General features: G+C 35.5%; 2 protein-coding genes across 5 annotated transcripts; one reads left to right on the forward strand and one right to left on the reverse strand.

The window, feature by feature from the left end:
* The first annotated feature begins 407 nt into the window (after nt 1-407).
* Nucleotides 408-7112, forward strand: LOC129315765 (transcription factor bHLH80). 3 transcript variants are annotated; one of them, XM_054959787.1, is made up of 6 exons: nt 408-702; nt 787-953; nt 1229-1351; nt 1461-1526; nt 5406-5474; nt 6505-7112. In XM_054959787.1, exons 1-6 carry the CDS (start codon nt 540-542, stop codon nt 6730-6732), a joined length of 816 nt encoding a protein of 271 aa, XP_054815762.1. In that variant the 5' UTR covers nt 408-539; the 3' UTR covers nt 6733-7112. The 3 variants fall into 3 exon arrangements, with proteins under 3 accessions (XP_054815762.1, XP_054815761.1, XP_054815763.1); XM_054959786.1 differs by having other exon boundaries at nt 409-953; XM_054959788.1 differs by having other exon boundaries at nt 411-953; nt 6513-6678.
* A 1802-nt stretch (nt 7113-8914) lies between these two features.
* LOC129315578 (FT-interacting protein 7) lies at nt 8915-13762 on the reverse strand. Of its 2 annotated transcripts, XR_008594536.1 has the most exons (3): nt 10383-13762; nt 9333-9474; nt 8915-9109 (listed from the first exon to the last, which is right to left on the reverse strand). XR_008594536.1 is itself a non-coding variant. In XM_054959385.1 (2 exons), the coding sequence occupies exon 1, from the start codon at nt 13424-13426 to the stop codon at nt 10391-10393; it is 3036 nt and encodes a 1011-aa protein (XP_054815360.1). In that variant the 5' UTR covers nt 13427-13762; the 3' UTR covers nt 8915-9474; nt 10383-10390. The 2 variants fall into 2 exon arrangements, 1 of the variants encoding a protein (XP_054815360.1); XM_054959385.1 differs by having other exon boundaries at nt 8915-9474.

A 13762-nucleotide genomic window follows, 5' to 3' on the forward strand; every position in this document is an offset into this window, starting at 1 on the left:
TTCGACTTGCGACCAGTTGGAACATTTTAAGGCACGAGAAATAATATTTTCACCATAGGAAGTGGCGAAAATCTAGAGAGAATGTTCCAATGAAAGAAAACCCCCAAAACTCTCAAAACTTAATGCTAAATTTTTGTTTTTTTAGGATAATTTTTCACGGTCTCCATCTCTTCCAAGACGAACTGTCTCTGTTGCCGCTCGTGGAGCCCACAGTCAATCTGACGTCGACATTCCTCAATCACCGTTAACTATATCCATTAAAAAATTATCAGACACGTCAACGGTGGATATTCGACGCAAAATAAAACGTCATTTTTAGAATTATTTTATATTTTATTTTATAAGAACCAGAACCTTTCTGGAACAATGTATATTCAGGCCCAGCAATTCTTTTTTTTTTTTTTTTTCCGCAGAGCAAGCATGGAACGAAAAATTAAAATAGCTTGAAATTTAAAAATTAAAAAAAAAAAAAAGCAAAATTTTTCCATTATTTGTTTAGAGCCAACAGAGGAAGCTCCTGAAGCCATCGGTTATTGTTGATGGAACCGACTTCTGAAGGTAGCGGCGGAGGCGGTGGTGATTGTGGTGAGCTTTCTCGGTTCCGTTCAACTCCGGCCACGTGGTTAGAAGCACTGCTCAAGGAGGAGGACGAAGAAGACCCATTGGATACCACCCAGTGCTTCACTCAGCTTCTCGCTACAGGTACTGATAACTTGTCCAGAAATACGGCGTCTTTCGATTCGCCGGCGGCTGATGGATGCGGTTTTGATGCTGGGTCATCGTCAGGTGGATTTACCCGGCAGAATAGTTCTCCGGCGAACTTATTCGGGAATTCAATGGTTGTTGCCTCTGAAACAAGGTACTTCTCCAAGTATGGGGTTCAACACAATCATGACGTTAGCCCCCAAGATATCGATGCTTCCTCCATATCTAATTTGACACCAGTTAGACAGGTATAGTGTCCCGAGTCATTCATAAAATATTGTCAATCTTCAATTTCTTTGTCACGACATTTTTTTCAAGGAAACTTTCATTGTGTGCATTGTTTTAAATGTACTTAGATGTACTTAGATTAATATGGACTGTAATAGTCGTCTTCTTCATTCATTTCTTCGTTTAATTAGATACCTTTCATGATTTGTTAACAACGCTTGCTCGCTTTAAATTTTATTATATATATTATTGTGCTGTTTGATATTGATACATGCTTCAAGTATTTTAAATATAGAATGTTGAGCATACTGGCAAAGCACCAGACATGGACATAGAGAAGATTTTAGAGGATTCGGTACCTTGCAGAGTTCGGGCAAAGCGTGGCCATGCGACACATCCAAGGAGCATTGCTGAGAGGGTATCTTCTTTACTTGTCAAAATAATGCATTTTTCATTGTCAATTGGACTGTAATTGGTGTTTGCTTTCACTCCATATTGCGTAACTTCCCCCCTCTCTTTTGTTATAGGTTCGTAGAACTCGGATAAGTGATCGCATACGGAAGCTTCAAGAACTTGTGCCAAACATGGATAAGGTTATATTTCATTCTGACGTTTACATGTACTTTTTAATGTTTAAAAGGTGTCCTTGACAATAGGCTCAGCGATTATCACATGCAATGCATAATTGAGTAGGACAACTTCTGTTTCATTTTTATGTTTTTGACTGTGATACAGCAAGATTGCTTGAGTCATGGATGCTGTACTATTTGTTTAAATTTAAAACATACGTAGAAGCTTTGGAGCAAAAATAGATATCCAAGGATGTAGACCAACAGCTTTCAGCTTCTTTTTTTTTTTTTTTTTTTTTTAAGACAACCATTTCTTTAGTTTGTTACCAAGGAGTGTAACTTAGAAGTGAGGCTAGTAGGTCTAGAAGGTTTTCTCACTTAATGGACTAGTCTTTTGCGATAGACTTTCCCTTTGAACTTATGTCTCATAATATTGTGGATAGGCTAGGAGGGTTTTGACTGAGTTGAGCACAAGTTGGCTTCTGGTTTTAGTTGTTACTTCTCTCTTATCAGTATCACATGATTCAGGTTATGGAGTGTTTCCTGAGTGTTTTTTTCTTTTGTTTTATTGACTTTGTTTCCTCTGTGTTTTTGTGTTTTCGCCTTAGTTCTGTACTGCTGGGTTAATGATGATTTGCAACTTTTGAAAATCCCATGTTCTTTTTCAGTTTTTAATCATTAATTGTTTTTCACTATTTTTTTTTCATATGTACTTATCTGTAGGAAGGAACTAAACGTTCATTGAGACCATGAATGTGGTTTGAAGCTGGCAGTTTCATAGCATGATAGGCTACTAAAGTTTTGAATTTTGATTATTGATATTGTAAAACTTGTCTATAAACTTGGTATAGCATTACTTATCTTTTGTTTTGGAGAAAACTGAAGCTTGCTTTTATCGTTGCTTTTCCTTCTCTTTTTCCTTGTCACTGTAGTTGTAATCATCAGATAGAAATCCATGTGATTGAGAAAGCCTGTACATATTGGTTAATTAGAAGTCTAATGTATACATTGTAGTTCCTATTTTCTTTAAAACATATAATCCTAGTGTTCACCAAAAAAAAAAAAAAAGGAATATAATCCTAGTTCCTATTTTCTAAATTTTATGTCAAGTAAACTTGTATTTTTGAACTAGCTGGATTCTGCTTGAACCTTGGTTTAAATATCTATTTTTTCTAGCACATAAAATTTTAGGAATCATTAGGTGGTCAGAAATTACCTAGTAGAGTAGTTTCTCAGTCCTTTCATTGTTGCTTAAGATACAACAACAATAACAAAAGCCTTATCCCCCTAAGTAGGGTTTGTTACAAGTAGTTCATGATGCCATTGTAATCTATCTGAGACCAATTCTTCTGATAAGCCATTAATCGATAGATCTCGATTAATGACTCCTTTAAGTATCCTTCTTGGTCTCCCTCTACCTCTCTTCATAGGATTAAAGCCTATCTGCTCACCCTAGTGCCTCCACTAGCCTTCTTTGCACATGACCAAACTAACTTAAATGATTTTCTATCATTTTCTTCTCAATGTTGCTTAAGTTAAGGTTTTATAATTGAAGTGGCAGAAAGTTAGGTTTGGCTTTCTGCTTTAAGGAACAGCGTTTTTTCTTTGTTAGTATATGCAGGTAAAGCTAAGGGAAACCTCATATTGCATTTTAACAATTAAACTTGTAAAGTAGTCTCACTTTGATGGAAAACAACTAAATTATAATGAAGGGGAACATATAGAGTGGTTTTGGAGGAAGTAATGCTAGATAGGGTTGTTGACGACCTTTTGGCTCTATTGATTGAATAATTAACATTTAAGGATATAGTAATGATGTACATATCTACTTGTATATTACTGACTCTTTTGTAAGAAAAAAATTGTTACTTGAATATTCTTATCGATCCACCTGACTTGAGGCTAGCTAGGTCAACATTTTAGCCAATTGTTTACAAATTACAGCAAGCTTTGTGTTTTGAATTATTTTTTTTTTTTTTTTGGGTGAAATATGACCCCATCTTGTGCTCTTGGTATTACTTACAAATTGTGATTGGGTATTCTCTAGTCTCTATTTGCCATTTTTATTTTGTTCAAATGAAATGTGGGGATTTTATTTGATAATTGTGGAGCGCAAGTCAAATGCCATTATTGAATATAAAGACCTTTTATTTAACAATATATTCAAAGATTTGGTTGTCGATAGAGCACAATGGCGTTGTGCAATTCATGTAGTTGACCTCAGCTAGTGAAATGAGGCTTGTTGGTATTGTGTAGTTAGCTGATAATCAAGGAAGCTACGTAACCCAAACCTCCAAGACTTAGGTATTTCAATATCAAGCCTTATCCCACTAGGACAATAGACACAAGTTTCCTAATGTGGTTGTTTCATTTAATGGTTCAATTCTTCTTCAAACTTTGGGAATAATAATCCTCATTAATAGGTTTTGTGTTTCACGTCTGTGCTGAAGATTGTTGATACAGTTTTCATTTCTTTCTAAATCTGGTTGTAGGAATAGAGGCTTATTTGTAATCATTTCAATTTTGGGATGCCAGTCGTTTATGTGACCTCAGTGAATAGTTTTAACCATTCTAGTCTACTTCATATTTTCTTGAGGAGAAAACGGAAGTTAACAGTTTGTGGGTTTCAAAGGAAATATGAGGACTTATACTCGTGATTTTCAAGCAAACAAACAACAATTGGAGGAACATCCGTCCTTACAGGGTTACAGGAGTTAATTTGCTTTCAAGGAATCTGCAATTTTTTTCTTTTTTTTTTTCCTTCTGCATATTCTGTTGCGATGATATTTGTTTTATTTTTAGATCTGTTTATAACACTGCCAGATATGGCGCATGAGGGACATTTGAATACCTGTTATTTTTCACCTCATTCATAAATTGGTTTATCAATATACTGGATGATGTAGCCGTGTAAGGAGCATGACATATAATTTACACACTGTCATCGTGAGATGAAAAAAGTTATTTTGTTTCAAAATCATTGATTAACATGTGCTTTTGGATACTCCCTCCGTTTTTACTTATAAGTCACATTTAACTAATTCCTACAAATTAAAGAAATTAGTTAAAATTAATTGATATACCCATTGAATAATGAATTTTTTTTTTTAATGCAATCTTAATCATCTCTCTTTGTGGCCATCATAATTACTCAACAATATCCATATCAATGGCACTATTAAAAAATATTAATTGCTTGATATACTTTCCAAAATGACTTATAATAGGTATATAAAAGGCTTTCAGAGGCTAACGACGCTGCAAACTTCCTAGCCAAGTACTCTCTCTGTGTATGGCCAGGGGGGCATGTCCTTTGAACCCCCCTGAAGGTCTTCAAAGCAATCTGCTCCAGGATTATGGTCAACCACTCTTAGGGGTTTTCATTCTTTGTTCTTCCTTCTTCTTTCCAGTTGTTTATCTTTGTGGGGGGGAAAAAGAAATATAAAAAGCTTCTAAAAGTTTACTTATAAATAGTAATACAGCTTGCGTTATGTTTATTGTTATTTGTTGCTGCTGAAATAAGATAGCTTCTGAGTTTTATTTTTTTAAAATCTTTTTACTTCAACTTTTTGCGAAATGCTGACATGATGTCTTTCCTCCAAATTTTTGTTTCGTCTTTCCCCCCCCTTATCATTGTTTATTTTTAGTCACTTTCAGTGGTGATTTTTTCTTCCACTGGAGGATCTTGATCCTCACCTGATGACATAAAATTCTGAAATTTCCTTCTGTTGGATGTGTATTGCGTCATATAACTTATATCTTATTTCCTAAGAAGAAATTGTTACAACAAATCCGTGTGAATGCTAGCTTGAAGTGATATGCAGAATGGCCTATAAAAACATTTTGTACATCTGAATAGCTTTGCTTAAACTTTTTAGCTTCTTCAATTGCATTATCTTGCAGCAAACCAACACTGCAGAAATGTTAGACGAGGCTGTAGCATATGTCAAGTCTCTGCAGAAGCAAATCGAGGTACTTTCAACTTGTGTCTTCTTTTTATCTCGTCATTTGACTTACCTTTAGCAGACAAATTGTTTACAATATTTGTATTGGGGTCTTTTAATTGTTATCTTAACTTGTAGTCAACCCCGCCTAGTGGGATAAAATTTCTTATTGTTGCTATCTTAACCTGTAAACTAGTATGACATCCTCCCCGCTCTCTTTTCTTTAGATTTAGACGAGTCAAATCCTACAAAAACATGAATTTGAAACACTAGTGATTTGGGTTCTTTGTTTTGTGGCAACCAGCAATACCTCAATTTCTGATCAACCCTCATGATGCAAAATGCAGCTAGTTTCTCTGACCTTCTCTCTAGCCCCTCGTGTTGATCCCTAATTTGTTGAATTTTCTCTCTTAAAAGTGATGCAACAAAGACTGTCGTTGGTTATTTCTTGACAGTTGGATATCTGAATTATCTTTTTAAATATATACTCCCTCCAGCCTAGAATATAGGCAAAAGTAACCACCTCAAGCTTATTCAGAATTTTTTTTTTTTTTTTAACAAGCATAAGGAGTAAACTTCACCTACAGCAAAGAATATCTCTTTCAAAGTATTCAGAGCAATGTATAAACCTCTCCCAACTAAAGTGCTACATATACAAGGGCTGGGATTCTAACCTCCAGCCACTTACTTAAGTGAGGACAGCCTATGCCACTCACGTCAATTTTAACTGATCGCTTGTTAAGAATATTAAGTTGAAAGCGGTTATTCTCTTTAATGTTGTCAAAAATTGAATTTGCTTTCCTAAAATACTTTCATTTATTGCAGGAAAAATTTCCAACTACTATTTTCTCCTTAGATCTTCATCTTATTAAATAAGGGCACAATGGGAAAGGGTATCTTAAATGCAAATGGTACCTTTTGCTTATATATGAGAACAGATGGAGTATATACATACTCCAGTAACTATTGATTAAATCATGTAAACTCTTGTTAATTTTTTATCTGATTTTACTTCGACACACAAATTTGAGAATAGCTGTGGCTTGACAAACCAGTAGCATTGCAGGAACTCACAGAGCAACAACGAAAATGTAAATGCGTTCAAGAGTAAATTGGCCTTGATGTGTTATGCTGTGAATTATCTGACTCTTGTTTGGTTAAAAGACCATTCAAGCATATCGGCTTCTGACGGTGTTTCTGCATTCTCTCAAATGGATACCTTAAGATTTTCAGTTTGTGACACATTCTTCTGCAATATATTGGCTAGACACTACCATGATCTGTGAAAGTTCATGAAGAATCAACTTCTCATAGAAATTCTTATTCTTCATTTAGGATTGGTTTGGATGGAAGAAAAAGTAGGAAGAAAATAGGGAGAAGAAAAAATTAAGAGGAAAAATTTCCAAAAAATAGTAATTTTCTTACTATTTTTAAGAGTTTTTCCTTCTAATTTTCCTTACTCTATTTTTCTTCTTATTCAAACGAAGGGTCAGTGTTTTTATAGTTGAAATAGCTGTGCTTCTTAGGTGCACATATTTCCTTTAATTCTATGACTGTAACATTTTGAATCAGGCAGCTAGAATTACTCTGTAAAACATTTTACAGGTTGTTCTAAGAATTCTTCGTTCTGTAAGATTATATATTTATAAAAAAAAAAGGTTATATATATTTGTTTTCTTGTGTTCTAATAATTTGCTATTATTATTATTATTTTGAAGTTAGTTCAAGGGTTCATAGAGGGACCTGTGCTTAATTAAGTTTGACAATATTTAAATGTAATTTGATAGAATTAGATATTAGATAATTATAAAAGATAAATTCGCCATCATGTATTTGGAACTTTATTTCATTTGTTTTTGGCTGAATTGGATGTTTTGCAAACAGATACGCTCAAATATCTAAAGTATTTAAAGTTTCCTTTCCTGTGCCTTTTCTTTTTCATATTTTTTGGTAGGAAAATGATTTTAAGTTTTATATATCATTGTTATAACAATTTAAAGAAAAAATCAATAATGTGATGTTTTGATGACATGGTAGTACATTATACAGTTAATATATTATAATTGAAAATTTGGTATTAACAAAAGTGAGAAATTCTTTTTTGGTAGTAGGTGGTATTCTCTTATGGATTTGGATCTCGTACAATATCTATTTTTGTAAGAGTACAATTAAAGTGTTTAGAAATTTCATTAAGATATACTTAATCTGATATTTTGAATTTATAACTACTGAGTTTGATAATTTTATATACGTTAAACTCTCTTTTATAGGCATCTTTAGTGAGAATGTTGATATATTTAATTGACCTTTTTTTTTAACCAAATTAATCTTGGGAATTAAATGATGAATCATCAGGGGTGAAGCTTGGTTGTAGAATTAGAATAGACATACGCGTATCAGAATTTTGTCTCGTTTGATGGCAACGGCAATGGTGAGAGAGGGAAAAAAAAAAAGAATTAAAATTAACATAATTAAATAGCCTAGACTAAATAGATGTGTCTGTCATATCTTTGTATTTCAATGGATTTGATTAGCATAATAATTGATCAACATATCATTACAGTTAATTATACACAGCCTATTAGATTGCTATTTTCATAAGATGCATTAGTAATCAAGGGTGCTTAATTCTACCAGTCAAAAAAGTTGAACCAGCTTATTAGAAGGTTTCAAGTTTGAATCATAAAATAAGTAATCATGTTAAATAAATATGTCGAAGCATCTTTGAGATACTTGTGAAGTTGCTATCGGTAATATCGATATCAAATAGTGGAAATTTGAATTAGTCTATGAAAAATGTGGTAATACTCCAAATTTTCCAAGACATTGAGCAATGGAATTAAAAAAAATAAGAAAAAGAGAGATGCATTAGTAATAATATAATTTTCAACAAAAGAAACTAATTTTTTACAACGTGTCAAACTAAAGTTCAAATTTTGATTAGGAAAAAAACTCATAATTAATACTTGACTATACTTCGAACAAAATTACTTCTAATTAAAAGATACATAAAAAATAATAAAATTTCCAACTTACCATTGTAATAATTATTAACTTTTATCTCAATTTGAACATGGAATACCTCAAGTGTGTTATTGTGATGGATTCGGTTCATTTCTTGGGTTGCACAGTTCCACTAATGGTTGGGAAACTTAAACGAAAACTAACCAAAAAAAAAGTAATTAATTAATTTTTTTTTTGTTATTAGCATTGATGAAATAGTTACTAGTTAGTACTGATTTTACACTTAGATTTTATTTATTGAATATTATTTAATAATATAATAAAAGTTACTTGATAAAAATGTATTGTTTCACTTAGTCAAATTTGTGTGTATACACATACATACATGATTGTCTCAAATAGGATGATACTTGTGAATAACTAAAAAAAAAAAAGTTATCCATTCAAAAAAATATAAACTTGCAAAAAAAAAAGTAACACATTTTTTTAATATTATACAATAAATCAAAAAAATAACAAGGCAGATGCTTTTGAAGGCCTTAATAGCAATTATAAAGTTACATGAATATTAAAAAAATACATTTACGGTGTACACTTCACTTGTAAAGAAACACACCAAAAAAAAAAAATTATCTTCAGTCTTGCACTTTAGTAGCATGGAATTTGATGAATGGTGCTTTCAACTGAGTTTTTGACCATCTAAAAAAGAAAGAAAGAAAGGGGCAAAAAATAAAAAAGAAAAAGAAAACTGTAACTATATGATAGTGTGTCTATGGGATTTTTTTTTTCTCCTGTTCTAAATGTCATTAAAAATTAATCAAAAGACCTTACAAGTTAGATGAATCATAAAGCATTAAAGAAGTTGCTTATTATTTTATTGATAATTTGTCACCAACTGTCAGAAAAGGCAATGGGTACCTACCATACCAAGGGATAAATAAAAGGGTCCTTTAGTTACTTCAGACTTCATTATACCTCTTGAGGACAGTGTTGCTTTCAAGCAGAATTCTGATTGGATGGATATTACAGAACTTGTCTTCATACCAATGGATTTTGATATTGCTCTGCAGACCAGCATCAAATGCAATTATTTTTCTTGTTGAAATGACCTAATTACCTTAATGAGTGAAAATGCTTCAAATGTAAACCCATATTTGTATAAAAAAAAGGACTTTTATTGTAAATGATTAAACTTTTCTTATTATTTTCAAATCTTTTGTTGTTAATTTTCTTCAGTTAATTTGTAAATTTTCTTATGAATTAAAAAACTTCTTGTAAATTAATGAACTTTTCTTGGTATTTATGGATATTCTATTGTTAATTTTATTTGAGCACATACATTCTCATTCATTAAGGATAGTTTAGTCTGTTTACCTTCGAAAATAATTGCACTTAAAACCTTTGGGACTGCAAAGGAATATCATAATCTATTGTGCCTGCAGAGAAATTATGTTCCTTGGGTGGGCCTTGTATGAGATTCTCCCAATTATAGTTTTAACACGGTAGTAGAAGTATTCTATCATGAATTTCTAGTTCTAAGTTTACAGTCATATTTCTAATGGTGTTTCCACATGTGACTAAAGGTACTGATTGCTGATAGAATATCAAGTTTATTAAATACCCCAGTAAGATGCATTACAGATAAGATTAGCAGACACATAGCTGTCTTATTACAGTTACACCAAAGGCCTTCCATAAATAAATGCAATATACATTACAAGCATGAAGAAATGCTCTGTTTCATAGCTGAACTTGAAGGATTATTCTTAGATGTACATACAAATAACAATAGTGTAATTAAGTAAAATCTTTTATTTGATTTGCTGATTGTGATGATGATCGATGCATGTCCCTTTATTCACATAGCTATCTTATTAGTGCACAAGAGTTGAATGTAGTAGTATAACATAAAATGGATGATCAAGATTATTGCTTGAATTGAAGCTAGCTAGCCGAACAGATCTACCTGTACCTCTCATCTCATAGCATCATATCAGACTTAGATGGCAATCTTTTGAAGAAATTAACAGGCACAGAAGGCATCTTGCTTCTGAAACGAGGATGTCTCAACATGTAAAGGCCAACAAGAACTGCAACAACTTGGAAAGGAGTGACATAGATGAAGACAGCCCATATAAGTGACAAGATGATGAAGATGGCTGTAGCTCTTGAGTCTCTCCAACTCAGTAAAGCTTGTGCTCTTTCTCCTTGAGTAGCCAAATCTCCTACCACAGTCTGCACTTTTCCTGCTACACTCCTCAACCTGTCATACCTCATTCTCACAATATCCGCTGGTTTTCTAGTCGGGAATGTGTCGAATTCCTCATCCAACTCATCTGGGTGCGCGTTCTCGGCTTGTGAAAGCCGCGCATCCATGTGGGGCGGGTGCCTTGACCTGAACCGGTAGTTCCGAATCCCAATCACAAACAGGTAGAGGAAAATGGTGGGCAAGATCAGTTCTGGGTAGAAAACTAGTATCAAGAAGAGAACATGAACTAGGCAAGTGGTTATTGGATTCCTCCATGTGCAAATGTCATGGAACCATCTACACACGGCAGTAACACCAGAGACCAGTGACATAATTCTGCAAAAATTTGCTTTGCTTCTCCTCAAACTCCACATATGATAATCCACATCAAGCATGTACTCAACTGCCTCGGGCCTCAGCGGCGGTTCAGCTCTCACTAGCCTTGCTGCAACAATTTGCATAGCCTGGTGCCTGAGCCAATCTACATGCCTCAAAGGTATGGGCTGGACATAATGCATTTTTGGAAGCAAAGGCCTACCATATTGAGCAAGCATATTAACCCATGCTGTGCAAGTAAACCTCAATGCCAATTGAAGCTCTCCATTCTTCCTCAAGCCACCAGGTGTGAGAACCAAGAGTGGATAATAATGAGTATAAACTCTATCAGTTTCAAGAGTTGAAAGCCTGATTCTTATTTTGCCTATTCTTTGATCTCTGCTGTCACTGCTGCCATTGATGTGGTTGTTATCAAACATCCCAATTGTGATCACAGTGCAAAGATCATAAACTTCCCATGTGTACTGCTCGTTCCAGCGAGGGAAAAGCGTGTCAAGCAGAGTTCTGGTTCGAACCCATTTGTTGCCATACTTAGCTACACAATATGCATCAGTTGTTCTGCCATCCTTCCCCTTCATAGGCAGCAAATTCCTTGCACTCAGTATGCCAACTTCAAGAATTCCAATGCTTTGTTTCCTCAAGTGCTTGGAGGATGGCTGGAGATCACTGCTGAAATGTGTGGACTCATCAAGAACATGGTACCCGAGCTCGAGGCACATGCGGAGGTGAATCTTGCTTGAGAATTTCTCCTTCTTTTTCTCCTTTTCTTCTTCTCCAACTGCCGATAGCCTGTGCAGGTTGTACCATCGAGAATCAGGGAGCTTGCTGGTCTCAAGTCTATGTGGAACACTTCTCACTGAGATGATTTCCCTTCCTAAGATTTCCACATTGCTAGGACCAACTCTATCCTCTACAGTCACCACTATGAAATCCTCAAAAGGTTCTGCTGCAACAAACATAAGTTCATCATTCCAAACTGGGTTTATTCCTTTAACTTGAGAAAGCCTAGTGTATCTCATTTGACCTCCAAGTTGTACTTTCACCACTGCTTCAGGAACTCTTCCTTTCTCAGACGGCACAAGATCCTGAGCTTCAATCACTTGAACTCTGAGATAGTAAAGCTTTGGGGAGAAATATACCTTTGATCTTGTATTGGCCAAGTTTGTGTGACTAACATTGTGTGCATCAGAATGCCATGCCTCAGGAAAGGACTCATCAGCTTGAGTTCCCATCCAAACTGCAAGCATCACTTCACCTTTATGTAGTTTTTCCCCTTTCTTGTTCTCCAATCTGTACCACTGAGGAGCCAAAGGGCTATCTGGGGGTAGCCTAAGAGGTACTTCAGTGAGATCAAACCAAACTCTGCCCACAAAATCATCCTTAACAAAATCTTTGTCCTTCACAGTCACTTCAAGCAAGTTTGATTGCAATCGTTCCTTCGAGAAGGCAAAAATCTGCTTCCAAACCGGGTTCTGATTCTTCTCCAAGTGCTTCGTTACTCCTTTGTAGTTCCCAAGTTTCACTTCCACATAAGGATCAAGACTTCCTGTCACATCCATCACTGGAAGATCTCTTGCCTTCACCACACTCACATACAAGTAATGCATCTGTTCCACTAAATCATATGTGGTTGATATTTTGCTCCCTCTTCTATACCTCAAGCGAGCTGCTAGAGGTGGGCTCGTCTCAACCAATGCAAACTCTGGGTTCTGCTTCGGTACCTGCATCAACATCACATTCGGTGGACCTGCACGAGCAAAATCAGACCTCGTCGGTGCCGCCGGCGGTGGAGGAGCAGGTGCAGGAGGGTTATCGGGTTTCTCAGTTCCGATGGAGTGAAAAATTCTGACTTCTGGCTCCTTCTTCTTCTTCATCGCACTATCATCGCCAACTCTTCTTTCTTCATGGTGATCTAGCTTGTTGGTGTTAATCTCTTGCAGAGGAGTCTCTTCCACAGGTTCATCCATCACAGGACTGACTTTTGCTCCTTGTTCTTGCGAAGGAGGAGGAGGAGGAGGAGCATAACCAGAAGGGTCATAAACTACATAGGCTCTGAGAGCGATTTCTCCTCTGATACGTGACATTAGACTTCGTTTGTCAAGAGGATATCGCTGAACAGTGGCGTCAGAGTCAGAGAAAGAAACAGTCTCACCTTTAATTACGACCCTTCCAAGGAAGTTCTGATGGAAACCCGTATCGGCTCTTCGATTGTTGTACACGACAATCTTAATCGTCTTGTTGGGAAGATCTCTGGGGTCATCGACGTTGAACACTAGCTTCTCATTCCACTGAGGATTCAGGTCCTTGAGCTTGGTTTGAGTCCTCTGCTTTTGCTTGTCAAATTCTACCTCTACAAAGGGGCTAGCTGAGCCTTCTCCATCTTTGGGCATCAAGTCGCTCGCATCCAGAACTTCCACCACAAGCTTGTTCATGCTGTCTCAAGCGTTAGGTTCTGCTTCAGGAATCAGTGACTGAGTAACAGAGACGGATTCAATGATTCTGAGTGAAGAAGAAGAGGAACAAGAAGAAGACAGGGGAGGGAGTAGGAGAGAGAGAAGAAGAGAAGGCGGTGATGGTAGTGGTGGTCATTTTTGAGTAAGATGACAGAAACAGAAACATTTGGTTGGAGAGAGAAATGAAATGTGAGCGAGAAAGGAGGATAGATATTGGGCAGATGAAGAAAATGGTGAATTGAATTGCTGTTGCTAGCGCGCTGAGAGAGAGAGAGAGAGAGAGAGATGCTGAGTGAGAATTGAATTGCTGTTTCT

Source organism: Prosopis cineraria, unplaced genomic scaffold (genome assembly GCF_029017545.1).
Source record: "Prosopis cineraria cultivar Desert tree isolate PC_DT_omini unplaced genomic scaffold, ASM2901754v1 PC7, whole genome shotgun sequence".
Classification (NCBI taxonomy): domain Eukaryota; kingdom Viridiplantae; phylum Streptophyta; class Magnoliopsida; order Fabales; family Fabaceae; genus Prosopis; species Prosopis cineraria.